Raw genomic sequence first — 18,898 nt, forward strand, 5'->3', positions numbered from 1 at the left:
ACGAAAAAATTATGTGTAGAATCTAAATAAAATAATAACAAGTTTAGGCTACCTGCTTTAGTTGTTAACTGATGTATTTCAAATAAAAATTTATCAATGCAAGGTCCATTCGTTCAGTGGCCCCGTGCAGTAGGCTGTAGCGCTGTGCTGGCGGTAGTTAGGCCCATGGGCTACGGCCATGCAGTAAATTCAATTTTTTTCTTAAAATAGATTACTTAATTGTAATACTCAGTCAATAAAGTACTTTTAGTACAAAATGTACAACTAAAGTGAGCGATTGTTCAATTACAACAACAACCAAAACGTTCAAAAATTCTGCTTCACTACCACGATTTCAGTTCGTGAAGTGGTTTGTTTTCCACGTCACGTTTCAATGGTTGGCTACGGGAAAGATCTATTGGTGGCCTATTTATGATATTTATTGGGCTAAGTGCCAAACTACGAATAAAAGCAACGTTTAAAATTCAACATTTTTATTTCAAAGTCGAAGAATACGCTTTAAAACATTGCTGAACAAGTGATCAACAATATGTCAGCAACAAAGATATAATACACGGGAACCTGACTATTACGATAACGCGTGGGCGACGTGTTTCCAAGTTAAAAATGAAAATGTAGGCCCATTCCCTTTCAGAAGAATTGCAAAAATTGCTACCAGAAGATATGACGTCATAAATACAAGTCAGAGAGGACAAAGTTATCAGTCGGTAGTCGGCTACATTACATTGCGAAGACCCCAAGCCAGGAGATGACAAAGGGAAGTGAAAACAAAAATTGTATTTCACTAGCGTAGCTTCGAGAAGAATATTGTACCAAAGCCATGTCGCTTCATGTTGAATTCAAATTAATTTCAAACTGAACTTTTAAGATAGACGTTATTTGTCAAGGTGGAAATTACCCAGTCACTCGGGAGAAGGTGTAGGTGAATATTGTGGATAGTTGGATACGAATCACACAACGGATACTGACCTATCAGCAAATCGGCTTCTTTTACATTGATTCAATGTCTGAAGGCGTAGAATCAATGCAAAAACAAGACTAATTTGCTGACTGATAAAAATGAATACCACTAAGCTGATGTAATTGTAGGCCTATTGCATAGTGATAAACGATCGTGCTACGCGTGCTTATCTAAATTCTAATTGGCAAAATATTTTGAATTTGTCACAACAGATGAGCCTACAATCACATTACAACTCTTTAAACAAACAAAACGGTTTGAAAATAAGCTTTTTTACATTGTTTCAAGGTACGGTAGCCTCACATTTACATTAACGCATTAGTGGAGAAAGTGGTTACAAACTTTGCCTCTCATAATTGTGGATCGATCTCCAATCCACAGTTTTGAATACAAATAAATTAACCCGGGGTTTTAGGCCTCAAACGTAATAGTTAGCATATCAAGATAAAAGTAACAAAATCAGTTTTACACAGCTGCAGAAAAAACATCACATTTCGACAGAAAAAGATCAACGAATGCAAAGGGAAAACAAAAATAAAATACAGTCGAACGAAAACATTTTATCAACAACAACAACCTTTTTGCACGGCTCTTGCAACGCAGAAGATTTGGCTCATCGAATGTCTGGGAAAATACGGTTCCCGTTCGAATACCAAGTACTGATACCTTGCTCAACTGTTGCAGTACTTGAAACGGCAATGATTTGAATCATAGGTATCAACTGTGGGTTTCCGGGCTGTCAGAGACCTATGAACCGTTTTACCATCACTTTTGTTTTAGACAACTATCTTAGAAGTTGAGCAGTTAATAGACAATTTCTTTACTTTAGCGTCTCCACATGGTTGATGGTGGCCCGTAACTACTTGTCATACGTATCAGGTACAATGAGTGTCTAAAATGGCCGATAGGCTACACACCATTGCCCTAACCAACCAAAAGTTATTCACCCTTAGTAACTTTAGACGTTGAAAAGATGTAAAAAAGGCAACTTTTACATGTTAGATTGTCACAAGGCTCGCCAGAGGTATGAAGTACCAGACTGCCAGAGCAGTAATCGATGACGTAACTCGCCCAACTCATCTATGTGCTAAATCCATAGACTGCAATACTGATGTAAGCGGACGCTTTTCAGACGTTGGATGATACACCCGAAAGCAGTAGACTTTCTATAAGTTAACTTGTATAACTTTCACCTAAAAATGAGGAAAACGACGTAGTTTCAACGCTCGTAAACGATGCTTGAACCACTTTCTATCTGCTACGTTGTGGTTGTTACAAATAAGCGCAAAATATAACAAACTAACCGACAAGGAATTTCATAAAAAGAAAGAAACGAAATTTCATTGTAAACACTCATAGAACATAACCGTTGTGAAACTGCGGCTATCTGCTTGACAAAAAGGTTACGTTTTTTCAACGTTTCAGATATTGGTTAAACAATAAACAGAATTTACTGAAGGAAATCTTGGATAAAACGAAGCCCAACCAACACAGGTTTTTCCCAACAAATAAAAGAAGTCATTAGTAGATTGCTTAATTCCACCCTCCAGTTTGGCGATTTGTGGTGTATACCTAAACTGGTTTAAATCATTGTCGATAAAAAAAATAGCGTGCTGACGATGAATCGATACGAAAAGAACTAATGATGTTACTGTGAACGAACGAAATATTTAAAGAAAAAGTTGAAATCACAGACAATAACAAATCCCCATGTGCATGTTAATCTGACAAGCACGAAAGGCCAGAAAAAAAAAGGTCAGGGATGGAACGAATTCTGATCAAGTATATTTCCAGCAAAGAGTTCAATAAATGAAAACACACATTGTCCCTGGTGTGTGCAGGATTTCCTTGAAGTTAAGAAAAAATTATAGGTATTAATGTACACTAGCACAGGCTTGCCATACCTAATACCCAATTACCCATCCTAGCCTATATTAAGAATATAAATTTTCAGATTCGAAAGAGCTTAGCTGCTTCGGATTGAACTTGCACTGAAAACAAACAGCGGAATAACAAACTCGGCGACTTTTCAGCCTAATAACGTTTAGCTGATTTAGCGATGAACTGGCACACTGCTAAATGTAGCAACCCTCACTTGTCCATGGTGAAGTATTGTGCATCACTAGAACGAACCCTTGTGAGTGGTTTAAAAGTTAAATATTTGTATAAACGGGTATCTTCACGTGGATTGTGAGAAGACCTAATCGGTTGGTTGATTGAATTGGATGCATGCACTGCGGGAACAGCCAGTGCAATGGCAGTAAAATGGACAAGTGGGTGACGGTGATGCGTGACTGATCAGTTCCATATCACATCGAAACAGTAGGAACTTGGTAGAACGACAAATGCTTGCTGTTTGCCAACACATTTATCTCATGTTTTTACCTTTCTGTTGTGAAAAAAATGCCGCATTGTATTGAAATGCGTTCATTATTCAATTTTTGCACTGAGGATGAAAACAAGTTTAACTTACCAAACATTTCAGTAATCTATGAAACATACTATGAGTTTAGATTCTGCAGTTAGGGCTCCGTGCTCATGACAGTAGATTGCCTAATAAGTTTCCATTTATAAAACTACAGTGTTAGGTCAACAAAAGAAACCTCGGCAAAAACTTGCAAAATGGCCTCTTGACAAAGCTAAAAAAAATAGCTGTCGTTTTCAGGCTCACATACAATAAAATAAATTGAAATTAAGAACATTAAAACTTGAACATCGCCTCAACACTGCTAAAAGTGCGCCAATAGCGACGCAGTAGTAAAATTTCACAAAATCAGGCGAGTAAAATACGAGCATTTAAAAAAAGGCTATTGTTTTTTTTTTAATAAGTGAACCAGTTTTAAACTTAATGCTGCTCTCGGGCGTCACTGCGTGGATGTTGACGGTCCGGCTCCAGAGAACTTGGAAAAGGTGTCACCGGGGCTGGAGGAGGTGATGTCGACATACCGTTCTACGTTTGTCTTGCAGTAGAAGCACTCACTGCTGCTCATCAACTGCTGCTTGATGCATTGCCTAGAAAAGAAAGTAACATAACGTTGAACTAGGCACATGTATGATTGAAAACCTGATGATGTGAAATACGCATAAGACTTTGGATCTTCAAAATCATCTTATAAAGTTTCAGGTACCGCCAACTTGACCATTCTTGGAAAGAGATCCATTACTACATAAAATTGGGAACCAATGCTAGAGCTTTACGTCGTCAATAAACTATATTCACCCAGTGGGCCCAATTGCTTAAAGATCTTGTAAATCATGCTTTATGAAGTAAGCTTGAATAAAAAGTCTTCGGGTGTACTTTGCTTGTCTTAATCGCTATTGTTTCACCATAAATATTTATAAAGATGTAAAACTGTTTGAGAAAAGTTTTAGGAAAGAAGAAATCGTTCAAACAGAAGATAACTTGAAGACAAGTGAATTTCACAGTGGAACAAGTGAAATTTATTTTGTCTCAACGACTGATTTTCTTTTTTGTGCTAACGACTTATTTTGTAATCTTGCTCAAGCGCTTCCTGTAGAAGGCTGTAAATTGCAGCAAAACCAAGAAAACAAGCGTCGGTCTCAACTTACGTACCGGCATGACGTGTGACGACACGGAAGGAATTCAACCGTGACTTCGTTGGCATAGCAAATCGTGCACAAATTATCTTCGTCCATGGGTTGCTGAAAGAACATTTGTAAGTAAAGTCGTATTCAGTAAACAGTAGCACGACCTGGTGCAGCACATAAATGTTGATTTGAGCAAAATAACAAGTAAGAGTGTTGCAAAACCGCTCCTAACATGCCAACAACTGTGAGCAAAGGGCTCAAAAAAGCTTTAAATGTCCCTAAACCATTATTCACCTGCAGAATCATTGCAAGATTGAGTTGTAAAATAGATTTTGTAAACGCTTAGTTTATCAAACAATGCACATAGATTGTGATTCAAAGTAGCCTACCTACTGTAGGTACTGTCGCTACAATCGGACGAATAGTTTGTGGTGTAGTACCAGGGCAGGTTCTACCAACAAGTAAGAGAAAAGCGTTAAGCTCAAGCTTCGTCGAAGCATTTCTACAACACACCAAACGGTGGAAGGAACTACTTTTATTATCCTGTACTTCTATCTCAAGGCCATAAACAAACCAATGTTAAAAATAGCTAGTTAGCATTTAAGAAAATAGTGTTGCACTTACCTCGACATTGTTTGCCGCTGTTTTCACCGACTCACGTAACTTGTGGACTGCGTTACGAAGGGAGTCCACCTCCATGTCCATGACTTCTTCGTCTGAAAAGCAACCATGATAACATTCAACTGAATTTCTCTAGAAGCGCTTCAGAGGCTCGTCATCAACCCAGTCGGCATATAACAGAGGTCATTGCCTTTCAGTATTTTTTAACTTACAGTCTTCAAGAGAGACGAAGTTTTTGTCCTTTGATCTCATATAAGGGATTGTTGGACCACGTGGTTTGGATTGACCAATCACATCACTCGATTTCGCTTCATCGCGCATGTTGAGAAGAAACTCAACAGAGATGATGTTGAATCCTGGATCTGTGATCAAAGTCTTGATGGCTCTCTCCTCCCTAATGAAATTATAAGAGGTTAAGGTAATGACCAATGAACGAGTCGAAGAAACTTTGAAAAGAAAATAGATCAATGAAATAAACAATTTCAAGCCAACAAATTACTTCCTTGTTACATTGAAAAATCGTACTTAGATTTTGAATCAATGTAAAAAACACTGATTTGCTTCATGAGCAATAGCATGAAAATAAAAATAGAAACACGTGTTAGATGGAGAAATCTAAATACTAAAGTATGGTCTACGAACTTCATGAAAAGTTATTAAAAAAATAACTCAATATTAAGATAAACGTTAATTTTGGTTGAGTTATGAATAACAAAATAAACTCAAGTTGGTACAAACGTTTCTAAAATTAAACTGCCTCCATCTTCATTTACCCTGAGTTCTAAGAATAGGCCCTCGGCCCCAGAGGCTCAAATGTAGACAATGTGTGGCGTGCAGAGAAATTCAATCGTAAGTAAAACCTAGTTTAAAACGGATTAGCTTTTGAAAGGCTTGCTGGACCATTAGTTTCGTTTCTGCAGTTTGAACTCAAGCCGCTTATTCATATTGATCGATAAAATGAGCTATTTGTTCCCAACAGCGATATTGATGATGGTAATAGGCTACTAGTTGCTTAGTATGGGAGTCGGTCCATTTGCTCAAGCATACAATCACTCGCATGAGTGAACCAGACCGTTTGCTGATGCCATAGAACTTCTTCTTTCAACAAGATGACTTGCGAAGTATGTGACTGAGTGTGCATCAAACAAAAAGAATTCGTTGCTTTAGAATGAAAATTTTCATTACAATTACTGTGACGTCTCTGTAAAGTGGTTCAGTTCAGTAGGCAATAGCCCTATGAAAGACTGAATGTATTTCTAGCCAGAGCTGCTCATAATCATAAGAGAAATCAAGGGCTATAGTCGAAGAGGTGCCACTCCGCAATCGACGGCATGCCTTGAATTGTCTTGCCAAAGACACAGCCACATGCTTTTGAGCGGGGTCGAACCGGCGCCCTATCGAACGTCAAACCTTGGCTCTCACCACTCAGCTATACAGCCGATAAGTAAAGTGGTATGAAAGGGCAAAGTTTTCACGTTTAATTTTTTAGCATAAGATTATCACCACAATAAATTTCATGTGAAAGCTGCGGTACAATACAAAAATTCATCCGCAATGTTGCATGGTTTGAATAAGCACAGGTCAGGTAAGCCGTTAAAATTTGAGTTCTCTTCCTAACCATGATAGAGAACGAAACGATCTGTAAAATACTGGTATGCATTTAATCCAATTAGGTAACAAGATCATCCTCTACAACAATATATTATCTATCTGACCAATACACGTAGGAAAAAGTCCTCGAAAAATCATGAAAAAACTCCTCATGGACGGTGTGGATACATTGTTAAAGAGAAAATCACACCATGGAGAACGTTTTCCCAGTCAGAAAATCAGTCTTTTTTAGATTGATTTATCGTATGCAGACGTTAAATCAATGTAAAAAACGACTAATTTGCTGGCTGAGTTATAGAGGATTTTTGCCTATGACATATTTTTCGGGAGAAGTTTTACTGTTTACCTCGATTAACAATGGCATCAGAAAATTCATTAAAAGAAATGTCACAGACTGGAAGTTTAATCAAGCTTGAACCAAAGAAATACCAACTCAATTATTTAAACAATTCTATCCAAAAAATTGATGATACCTTTGGGACTTGGTAACATCATTAAAGACGGACATAAAATCCCCTGCGAAACAATAGTGTCATCTGTGAGTTATTATTAAAGACGGAAAGAAAATTCCCTGTGAAACAATAGTGTCATCTGTGAGTTATTGACACCGCTTTCCTCTAAGCCTAATAGTTTACTGCAGTATTACTCTTCGTAGTACGATCTCTAACTAACATGTATCGTTTGCGTGAAACATTTTCCAAAGGCCTACGTAGCCCTGCAAAGTCAGCATTGCTGCCACAAGTTATGGTTTCCATGGTCTTGTATGGCAAATCAATCTTTTACATCGAAACAATGTCTGTAGACGTTTCAGCAGGCTACAAACTTAAAACAGTAATGACAGTCACGTGGTCCGTTGTTCTGTTGGCTGTTGCTATAAGACTTTTAAACCACTCTTTCTGACGTTTCACGACAAAAAGCTTAATTAGATCAGACAACTCGCTACTGGATGGGAGCCATTGTTACGAACTGACTTTCTATTACAAGAATCAAACGTTGTAAAAATAGCAATGGTAATTAAAGCTTGTGTGTCTGACAAGTACATCTGCAGTGTCAGTTTCCGCACACAACCTGATGTGGTAAAGCAACAAATCATCAGCACCAGAGGTTCAATCGAGGAAGTTTTGTCTGAATGAAAGTCCGCGTCATTTGCGGCGCATAGATTTCAGGTTTATAACTGAGCAGAGTTGACTGACAGATGTAGCAGGAACACGGCCAACTTATCCCAAAAGTAGCGTATTGCTGTTGTTGTTTTTTCAAAAAAAGCTTTTGGAAAACAATTTAATCAGAAACATTAAGCCTTCAAAATTAGTATCAGTATAAGCTATAAGTATTAGTATCAGTATAAACTATAACATAAGTATTAGTATCAGTATAGACTAAAGTATAAACTTAGTTTGGTTTTGTAAGAATTATGCAGAGTTAGCGCCGTACAAGGGCAAGGCTAGGGAGATAGAAGAGGACAAACCAGGAATGACGGAGCTGCCGTCTGCCGTTGGTTTTTCATAGAACCAATTGTCGAAAAGAAAAATTCACAAAGACCGCATGTTTTAAATCATTCAGAAAACTCATTCCTGGTCGCTCAATCAGCGTGGGAATATCTCATAGTCATGCGTCTTCGTTTATGTTTAATTTGCTGCTTATTTTTACCAACAAACATATAGCTGAGGGTTACTTTGTGAATGTTTTTGAATATGCACTGTATTTTTTTTCAAACCTCTGTATTATTATACTCGCAATAAAACAAACCAACCAATCAAACAATGGAAAAAAAAAAAAGACATAAACTCGATGAAATACCGTCAGACCGACCTTTAAATTTACAACTGGTGTTAGATTTGAAATATCGAGGTAACAGACAACGGGCAAAAACAGGTGGACGCCGTCCTACACAAGTAAATTGTGTATCGCCAACAAGCACTAAAGGCAAGTAGTATCTTTTCTGAAACGAGATGCCATCAAAATTTATAGTGCTTTATTGCTCTTTGCTGTCTATAAACGTTCTTTTAACGTCAATTACAATTTTTCTACAAATATCAATCACGTCGACGGTGTCAGAGCATGCGCACAATGCACCTCATCTCCCTTAACGATGAGGTTGTCGAGTTGATATAGCGGGAAATGTAAATGGTACAAGAGCTAAAGACATAAATATTCATGAGCCAAAACAAGAACGTGCAAAGGGATGGCTAGAGAAGATCTCAGCTGAGGTTTTGAAGGCGAATGTTACGTTTTTCTGTCATGGCACAGTCGGGTTCATCACAGGGGGAAGCAACAATAATATAAAGCTAACATTTTCTCGGTAATAAGACAGAGGACTTGACTTTTTGATATCATTGTTAGTAAGTGGTTATCCGATTATAAGGAAAGGATTAAAGCAAGGCTATATCAGTCTGGAATTGAAAATGTAGAGAGCTATAAAGACGTTCTTTTTCGGTCAAAGCTAAATTTGCGATAATTAGAAAAGTCCAAGGGTTGTGAACTATTGATTTAACCAAATTGATTATTTTCATAATTAACAAGAGAAACAATCTTAGACAACTTAAAAAACAAGCCAAATTAACTTCGGTTTCAAAATTAACCACCTCCACTACAAAGGTAGCCTTGCTATAACTAGTCTAAGTGATGTTTAGCTTCGTTCCTGTACAACATTCAAAAGTTTCACTTTATATTTCCAAATTTTTCTGCCAAACTTTTGAATGTCACAAAAAGGATGAAGCTGTTACGTGGCCAACTGGCCATGCCCAGATAGCAAAATGACGGATTTTGTCGTCTGGGTGATTGCACTCAATTAAACATACAGCCCTAAAACGTTTGCATCTTTCCACATTATTCTATGGATTTTATTTAATCGAGTGATTGTCAGAATCTCTGTCCTCCGACGAGATGGTCACTTTGGAAGCTTAGCCCATAACCCAGATAGAAAAATCCGCCAGTTTTACATTGATTCAACGTTAATGTAAAAATGACGGATTTTGCTATCTGGGTAAGTACCGATGCAAGAAGAGGTCATTTAAAGCTTCGCTAAACTACACAGTGGAACTAGTTTTGTTTGCACAGCCGGATGTTAATTGAGCTATTGGAGAAGACGTCAGATGCATAACTGTTGCATTAATGAAAATAAGTAAAACTAATCACTGAGACTAACGCAGAAGAGGAAGTGAGTAGTGAGTACTACATTTGAGTAGAAAAACATTAATATTTCCCAAGACACAATTTTTTAATATGGAGAAAGATATCGAAAACCAGAGCAGAATGAATGAAAATGATAAAGGAAGTGTAAACCAAAACTTAATATATCACAACGTTCTCTTTGCACAAAATTAACAGTCAATATGAATCAAAATGGTTCGATTATGACATTCCCAAAATCCCACATGTGTTTTCGAGAAATAAATCTGTAACGTTTAGTTTAATATTTCTTCCAGACCTGGATTCTAGCCTAAAAGATTTTTCAATATCATGTAATTTAATCACATAAGGTATGAGCTCAACCATTGCACCAACACATCATTTCACAGAAGCTGTTCTAACAACAGCGACTTTCAACAGGTAAGTGAAAACGCTATTGGATTAGAAACCTGAGCTGCATTGTAGTGTTAGACCTTCAAAGTAGTATCTATTAGTCTCAGCGGGATCCCATATGTCAACGACACACAATGCGGTTTTATAATAAGGGCAGAAAAAAGTACGAGAGTGATAGAAGCTTGTGTTGACACGGCACATTACAATCCGACAAGGTGCATTTGTAAAAAAAAAGTCAGCGCTCCTATTTGTCAGTGCACTAATTTCATGAAGGAAAAATGCATTCGCCTTTCGGGCGTCTTCACATGTAAACGCCAGATGAGCGAAACTCTTTGCGTAACACTGATATTGATTTCATCAGCAATGCACCTACTTATGTGAATCAGTCAACAGCTTAAAACAGTTTTCTTAGAATACGTTTTCAGCATGGGAAATTTTTTTTAGGCTATATTTATTCGAAAAACAGGTTTATTGCAACGCTTCTTTGATTTTAGTTTTATACTGTTTCTTTTTTCTTGCTACATCCTAACCTTCCAGCACCTACGCTAGTAGATATTAGCTGCGATAGCACAAACACGCTAGAACCAACAACGCCGTAACATTGAACATTACTTTTAATCTGAACGTGGCTTGTAATGAACTCTTTGATGATCCTCAATCAAATTCACTGTCCAACATATTTTTCGTACAATGCGAAAACGAAGATTTGTAAAATGCACAGTGTGTGTTATATTGTATTATACGTTATCTGTGTTTGGTTATATGTAACTCAATCGAAAGCTTGTGTACATGCTTTAACATTAAATCAACGCAAATTATCGTTAATTATATTGCAGTAGTGAAGCCAGTGTTTCCACGACGGTGCACAACCACTATCGGGAGTTTGACTTACACCCGGGGATAACAACCCTGATAGGATGTGGAGTTATTGCAGTACTGCTGTTTCTCTACCTCTCAGCTGAACCTGCCCTTGCCTGTTTGCGTCGGCGGAGATCAAGCTTCGTTGGCAAGGACAAGAGCCTAACAAGCAACCACAACAAGCTAGAAATATCAGGAAGGAAAAATTTATATATGGACGGCGGGAAACCAGTGAGTTTTATTTCGCAGAATGTCGTTGAAACGTCGTTCTCTGAAGAACGAGAAGATGGCGGCGAGACAAAGCCAGAGTTGCCTCTCGTATCGGAAGAGCAGCTGGGAAGTGGTTCAGCACACAGAAGTGATAATTTAGAGCACATACAGCAATCGCCGACCATCATACTTGTACCTCCAACACCACCGCACAAATAAAGCCAATCACGAAGCAATATGTTGTACAAGAATGTGGTCTTTAAGCAATGGGGCATCGTCTTTAAAGTCAAAAGTCTCCAAAGAGTGTCACATAGTTTTAAAACACTATGGAATCGTTCTAGACGTTTCAAAAGTTAATTTTTTTTAAAATATGCGAAAAAATGCCAAGCCAAAGTCATCCATGAAAAGCAACTATGCCATCCACCTTCTGATAAGTCATCAAGTCAAGGCGCTTCATGAATGTGTAAAAACATGTTTCTATTCGTCTGGCAAAGCACTCAACTCTCTGCCACAACTGATGAACATGGAACTGATTTTATACGCAAGTTGAAACAATGAACCAATAGAAATGTTATCAATTTGTCAATGCGGTCTCTTTTTCCATTGAAAAATTCGTTGCAAGTGTACTTGATGAAACATGTTGTTCAGGATGATGGGATTGGCCAAGGGCTCTATCCACTTTTAGAATTCGGGGGGGGGGGGGCGGGTAATTTTTGGACAGTGGGCTAAAATCGTCATAGTCATTTCAAGGGGGGGTTGATTTTGCATTGCTCACCTCCCTCCCCACTACAATGATTGGAGGGTGATCATCCCCCTTGGATAAAACCCATGGGCTTGGCGGTTTCCAAAGTTTACAATCCCGATGGCATTGATGTGTTTTACGAGTATAATTCATGAAAAACCGCTGTGCAATAAGACTATTTTTATGCGTCGTTATAAGATGTACATGCAAGCTTCAAAACTTGTTTTCGTCGTCACTATTTATTAGAAAAGTTAATAAATCAACTGGAAAAAGTCGGTTTAGTGTCGATTGCTAGATTGAGTTTCTTCGGAATTAGGTATTCATAAATTATTGACAACAGTTTGTGTTTAATTGTCCGCGTTCGTCCACCACACAATACCGGAGCTTCGGGCAAACACCGCCAATAAAAAGTGTCATTTTCTTCAGAAAACAGATATGAGCTAAACTACGTCCAACAATCGTTAAAATACGCTTAATCGATTTTGGATGCAATGTCAAAGGGAAAAAATCGACACAGTACGCATTCAGGCGCTTCAAGTGCACCACTGTCTCTCGTCAAAAAAAAGTTAGTTTTTCTTCCAAAAAGAAGTGACATTGCATGCACAAATTAAAAAGAAGACAACTGTAACTATAGAAGATGCGGTTGCAGTAAAGAAAAGCGAAGGCCGAGTGAAGCATGAAATTGGTTACAAACGCAAACAATACAACATAACCAAGTAGAAAAAAGAAGCTCCTCGTGCATACAACTGCTTATTTGAAGGAAGGATTGTGTTTTTTATATCTAATGCCTCGCGAAATGATTGACTGACTGGCAATTTCAACTGCCCCTTTGTTCTTGCAAACAAGTAAGTGAACAATAGGCGACTAGACATACAAAGTCACCAACACGTTATGTTTCTTTTAGGCGAAGAATAAAAAATATTTGACAAACAACATGGGAACGATGCAAGCGAAGAAACAGGGTATTGCATATCGAGCAATGTCCTTTGATTTTGATCGTGCCATAAATCGAAAAATGTCTACATTGGAACGCTTCCGTTGTTTTTAGACTGTTATGCTTGACGCCTAACCATGATTTGCAAACATAATTATCTGCTGGAAAAATCGGTCTTTTTGTATTGATACAACGGCAACGTCGTTGAATCTATATAAAACAGACCAATTTTTGTAGCTAGCTGCTTTGCGTTGCTTAGGCGGTCATGTTTGTTCCAGCTTAAACACAAGTGTTCTACAAAGTTTTATTTCAAAAATATTTTAAAATTGAACTGATCCACTGCAAAAATAATACGGTTGCACACGAGCAAAATCTGCTTTAGTCTTTAGACCAGATCTAATATTATTAACATCTGATAGCATTTGCCGGTTCATCTCAAGCGTCCAACCACGTAAATGCATGTAGTATGCACGGTTCTATGTAGCCATCTGTATGAGCACTCGAGCAGCCATCGACAGGGTAGCCATGTAGCCAGAGAGAAAAAACACGAAACGAGCTGGCTGAGGTATCTTGAAGAGGTAACTGATGGTATGAGCAACTCGAACACCAAAAAATATCTGAATAAAAAGGAACAAGGTAACTATGTTGAGTATGGACTGGTATAGACTAGTTTCAGCCAGATTTAAGTGCACATATGTTGATTCCATTGTTCACTGTTGGTGATACTGTGTTTATCTCAGACAACAAAATCTGTCATTTTTATATTGATCCAACGTCTGCAGACGTTAAATCAATGTAAAATTGACGGATTTTGTTGTTTGGGATGTTTGCAGTTTCAGTTTGTGCAAGTTCTAGTGAAAGATGTTGATTTAGCTGGTTTGGCTTTAACTTTGAATTGTATTGTTGTGTGGTCATTTATTTTGCAGATTCGAGTTTTAAGTTCAATAAAGCCAAATCTTGGTTACAACAAGAAGAGTTTTATACCCTTTACTTCTTTATGTTTTATGATAAGTCTATACATACGTGTTACTGTAACTTAATGCGTTCTTCTGGTAACTATAAACTAGACTACCACAAGATGTATCAATTGTTGAATCAAATCTATTTCGAACAGCAAGTTGTCGAAAGACTAGAATATGATGTCACTTGTTGGGAAATAGACTTGCACTAAGAAATAGCACAAGTTACGTTAATTAAACCTAAAATAACGTTAAAAGTGGCAGTACGCTTAGTCACTCACCCTAAAGTGTAGAAGCGCCATATCCAGTTCTGGGTTGCTCAGGACATAGATGAGACCGACCAGAAAAAAGGGAATTATGTTTTCTAAATCATTTAAATGTGCTCGTCGAATCTGAAAATGATCAAAAATGGTCATTTTTACATGAATATAACGTCTGCAAAAACTGTAAAAAGAACCAATCTTGCTAGCTAGAATAAGCTATCAAACTAAGGCAATGTCGCTAAATGTGGGAAAAGAAATCGTTTTACGTTCAAAATAACTTTTGCGAAACCATTGCTTATGCTAACGAAATATTTCCGTGAGTTTTAAAGCACTATTCCGTTGATGTGTTACTTCGCAATATTAATTCAACTAACTTGCATTTTATTACGTCAAAGCAGACTGTTTGCAGAACAAATCGCATAATTTTAGAGCAGCGAAACCTTGTTACTATTCCTTAACACAACTAATACACGCACACGATATATTTGTATGCTGATTGCAAATAATTATGGTTGACTTACCCGTTCAATTGCTGGAGAAAAGCCAACAGATGGCTTATCTTTGATATGGATACTGCTGCCAAATGTAACCACATCTTCTTCGTTGACGAAAGTCTTGGTAAAAACCCTGAAGTTTGCTGTCAAGATGGACAGCAGCATCATCTTGACAATTGCAAGCAATCCATACCAGGCGAAAGCGGTAAAAACGTCGTTTTCAAAACTCAGCATTTCGTCTTGATTCTTTTCTCAGTTGTGCTGGTCTGAGCCTGACTGCATTCAACAAACGCTAGCTGTGAAGTGAAGTGTGAATGAAGCGACAAGTGCGGCAATGTGGCGTATCGCAGTGGCGTAAGAAAATCCTTCCTAGTGCTGTGTAAACAAATCTGAAACGTTGCATTTAGTATCGAAACAACATCAGCGACGCTTTAACAGACGCAAATCATGCTGAATCACGCCAGGCTGGCGGTACCAAGTCACGTGACAGCAGCCTGGTCACGTGACCCATGACGCAGACGATTTTGCTGACTTGGAAATACGAACTAACTTGCTAATCATCAATTCCACGAATTTTAAAACTGTTTTTTTCGTTGGTTTTCAGTTCCAATGCCATCAGAGAAAAATGTGATAAAAAATCATTCACACTTGAACGTCGGCTGTGTACCTAATAAACTGAGCAAATAAAAACAATACCACCTTGCAAACATGATCCAGCTACGAAATCAGTCTCGTTTACATTGATTCAACGTCTTCAGACGGAAGCGGATTTTGCCAGCTGGGCAGTTGCTCTTTTAACATCATGAATCGATGACTAAGAGTAAACAACCAAGGATTTAACAATTAAAACAACACTTATCTGAATCGCATGTAAACACAGCTATCTGCCACTATTTTTCAGTACAAGTGGAGGTTTGGTTTCTTTGTAGGCCTACTTGTTGTATCAATCCAAACCTTTGGTAGAGAGTTTGCTTTGTTGAACCATAGAGAAATAAAACCGAGTAACCTTAGCGGGTTTAACATACCTTTTTACACACAAAAAATCGTTTGTCAAAAATTGTTTGTCAAACAAAAAATTGTTTGTCAAATGCCTGTAGTTTACACCTCATGTGATCTGTTTCCCACCGCATAATTTACTCGTAACCATTCCTGTATCGTCTGTTCAGTTTGTGCTTTTCAGTCCAGAGTGTCGTTACAGTTGTAGTGCAAAGTCAAATTTATTTTACGATTTTTCATTTTATGTATATTGCAGATTTAATTTCTGACGAGGACACACGTACGTGTCGAAAACGTTTGAGTTTATTTTAATTATGTTATATTTTTTGTGTGTAAAAAAGTATGTTAAACCCGCTAAGGTTGCTCTGTCTTATTTCCTATCAATCTGTTGCTAACAAACGTTATGCTCATATGAAATTGCTCTGACAGGAAATCAGTTGTTTTTCACGTTGATTCAACGTCTGTCAAAAACACTTTAAAAATAGTTGAAAATCCACCACTTAGCCTTTTGATTGGCTTAGCACCCAGTAAGTTTTCTAGTGTCTCCACTGGTCCGATCAAAAGTTGATTTTTTGACATAGTTGAGCGTTGAAAAAGCGTAAAAATGAAAATATTTGTTGGATAAAACTGAATGCATTGGTTGAACTGAAAGATCAACTTCTCTAGCACAGTCCTATCAATTACAAATGATGGGTACTAGGAACAATAATACAGATGGAATGAGAAATAAAAAACATTTCGGCGAATAACGTGGGACAGAATTTAAAGCTTATTGAGTTGCGTTTATGAACAAAATATTAAACCGGATGCTTGCAAATCATTAAAAACTGTAACAAAAAGCGCAGCTAAGTAAAACTGTAATTTTCCATTTTAATTAGCTTAAATTAACACTGGCTCCAAAAAGTCGCGAAACAAAAACAATAATTTTAAATCGAACATTCAAAAAACCGTATTCACGAAATATAGTAACTCATGTGTCATCCGAGATGACGTAGGTCACGTGATTCAAATAAACCGAATGTCTTCTAGAAGATTTTTGCATTCAACAAAACATTGTTTTTTGAGTTTTAAACTGAAAAATGTCCGATACGCTTAATAATACCATGCAATACAAAATCTGTCCACGAATTGCAAGTGAAATTATTGTTTTCTGATTTAGAACGGCCTAAATCAATAAAACTGAACATTCAAAAAGTTCAAACTTCGGTTCTGAAGTTATGAGATCAATTTAATCGAATTTTTTTCGTCTACTTTAGCTTTTTTAATGCAATCGCTCCCACTATGTCTTTTTGAATGAATAGAATGGAGTTAAATCTAATTTCACTAGTTGTTGTCAGTATTGTCATTATAAAGAATGACGGCAAAGGTTGTTGTTCAGAGTCTGTTTATGAAAAAATTGTTAAACAAGAACAAAACATGCGCGGTAGGTGATTTCACTACACAACACAATACGTTACCTAAAGGCCCGGTGCTACAGGGTCGGTCAGGTGTAACAGGTCAAATTGGGCCTAGTGCTACAGGGGAAAATTGTTACAGAGCAAACCTACGTCGTCACTTAATTAAAGTACTCAAAACTTATATCTCCATACATATAAAAAGAAGTGCTTTTTAGAGATTGGCGATGATATATCAGTTTACTTTCAGGCAGTAGGGTTGACAGGGGGTCCAGGGGGACATTTGGACTCGGAATATTTTTAGAAGGGAAGAACACAGCGCAAAAACGAAGAACACAGCGAATATTCATCAGAGTCTTTATCACTCAGCAACGCAATGCACATAATTTTTAATTATTTTTGTAAACTTTCTGCAGTCCATGCAACCTACCATATCACATTACAACAGTAGCGCAATAAATTCATTTCCACATGTTGATCAATCCAAGTATCAGAATCACGGTTAGTCGGTTATACTTGCTGGTGTAAACTACTTTCAGAGAAACGTGACAGAGACAACAGCTGTAGTATTACAAGTGACAGGAAGTACTACAAATTAGTGATGCACCGGAGGCAATATTTTGGAGATGTTCCGGAGGTAATATCTACTTCATATAATCAATGTTCCAACCAAGCGTTTGTTGGTACACCACTATCAACAAGCAGTGAACTGGTCACCAAGCGTTCTTAAAGAAGGCGCTTAAAGGCAATGCTTAGGATCCTTTAATAGGGTCCATTTAGGGAAAATTTTTGGCTAATTTCAAATTTGGCAGTGTTTTCTATCCACTCGATGTAGTACAGTATTGGGTTCAACATGTGTATTCTTCCATTACTACATTATCACAATGTTACAAAATATATTTATTATTTGCCCAAGGTTATGAACATGATAATAGCCACACACACAGATTGCACACACATCTCTGACTCCGGGCCACAAAATATGAATATAAAATATAACTTAATGTAATAACTTAGCTAAGCCCAGTCGTTGACCGGTGGCATAATTTACCGGGATAATAACAAGCTACCAAAACATCTACAAAACAAGCTAAAAAATAAACCCAAAAACAAGCAGCAGAAACACCTTTGAGTGCAGTTCAGCAGGTCGTGGCCTTAAGAAGGGCCGTAGGTATTTCTCTGAAGACCAGCGTATTCATAATCATGAGAAATCAAGGGCTATACTCGAAAGGGCGCCACTCCGCAATCGACGGCATGCCTATAAGTGTCTTGCCCAAGACATAGCCACATGCTCTTGGACGGTGTCGAACCGGCGCCCTTTCGAAAGTCGAACCAGGGTTCTCATCATTGGCCTATGCAGCTTGAAACACCTTTAGCAGTTCCTATTACTTCAAATGGCTCGCAGCTACTTCTTAGCTAGCCTATAGAAAGACTGATACAAGCTTACAACACAACCACATCATTGGGAACTAAACTCCCTTGATACGTAATAACAATTGTCTTGGCGCCGTTGTGGATACCTGCATGCAATTTTAAAATTGTATACTAGCCACATATGACAACACTGAACATCGAATCAAAATCACTAAAAAATTATCAAGAGCTTTCTTTTGTGGACCAACTGAAACTGGTGTTCGGGCTCAAGTTTGGGAACCGCTGGCTTAGAGCAGCCAAAGTAGTGCTGTTAAGCACTAAAACATAAAAAAATACATCACCATTGATGTAGATTCGTTCATAAACTTTAGAAGATCTACTCTATCCGCTGCTTGGTGTGCTGCAATTTG

General features: G+C 37.7%; 3 protein-coding genes across 3 annotated transcripts in view; 1 reads left to right on the forward strand and 2 right to left on the reverse strand.

Annotated features, from left to right (window-relative positions):
• The window catches only part of LOC145781800 (E3 ubiquitin-protein ligase RNF123-like), a 44,257-nt gene continuing 25,359 nt past the window's right edge, over positions 1-18,898 (reverse strand). Inside the window, exons 32-35 of the mRNA XM_082593470.1 lie at positions 5,344-5,525; positions 5,135-5,226; positions 4,536-4,624; positions 1-3,973 (exon numbers count right to left, since the gene is read on the reverse strand). Of these exons, the coding sequence (XP_082449596.1) occupies positions 3,826-3,973; positions 4,536-4,624; positions 5,135-5,226; positions 5,344-5,525 (511 nt within the window). The 3' untranslated portion in view covers positions 1-3,825. The remainder of the gene's footprint in view (positions 3,974-4,535; positions 4,625-5,134; positions 5,227-5,343; positions 5,526-18,898) is intronic.
• On the forward strand, positions 10,169-12,005 carry LOC145781801 (uncharacterized). The gene is made up of 2 exons (XM_082593471.1): positions 10,169-10,291; positions 11,101-12,005. Exons 1-2 carry the CDS (start codon positions 10,224-10,226, stop codon positions 11,549-11,551), a joined length of 519 nt encoding a protein of 172 aa, XP_082449597.1. The 5' UTR covers positions 10,169-10,223; the 3' UTR covers positions 11,552-12,005.
• On the reverse strand, positions 13,299-15,055 carry LOC145781802 (microsomal glutathione S-transferase 1-like). Its single transcript, XM_082593472.1, has 3 exons — positions 14,752-15,055; positions 14,249-14,359; positions 13,299-13,625 (listed from the first exon to the last, which is right to left on the reverse strand). The coding sequence occupies exons 1-3, from the start codon at positions 14,956-14,958 to the stop codon at positions 13,485-13,487; spliced, it is 459 nt and encodes a 152-aa protein (XP_082449598.1). The 5' UTR covers positions 14,959-15,055; the 3' UTR covers positions 13,299-13,484.

This window comes from Aplidium turbinatum, chromosome 13, assembly GCF_918807975.1.
Source record: "Aplidium turbinatum chromosome 13, kaAplTurb1.1, whole genome shotgun sequence".
NCBI classification, from domain to species: Eukaryota; Metazoa; Chordata; class Ascidiacea; order Aplousobranchia; family Polyclinidae; genus Aplidium; species Aplidium turbinatum.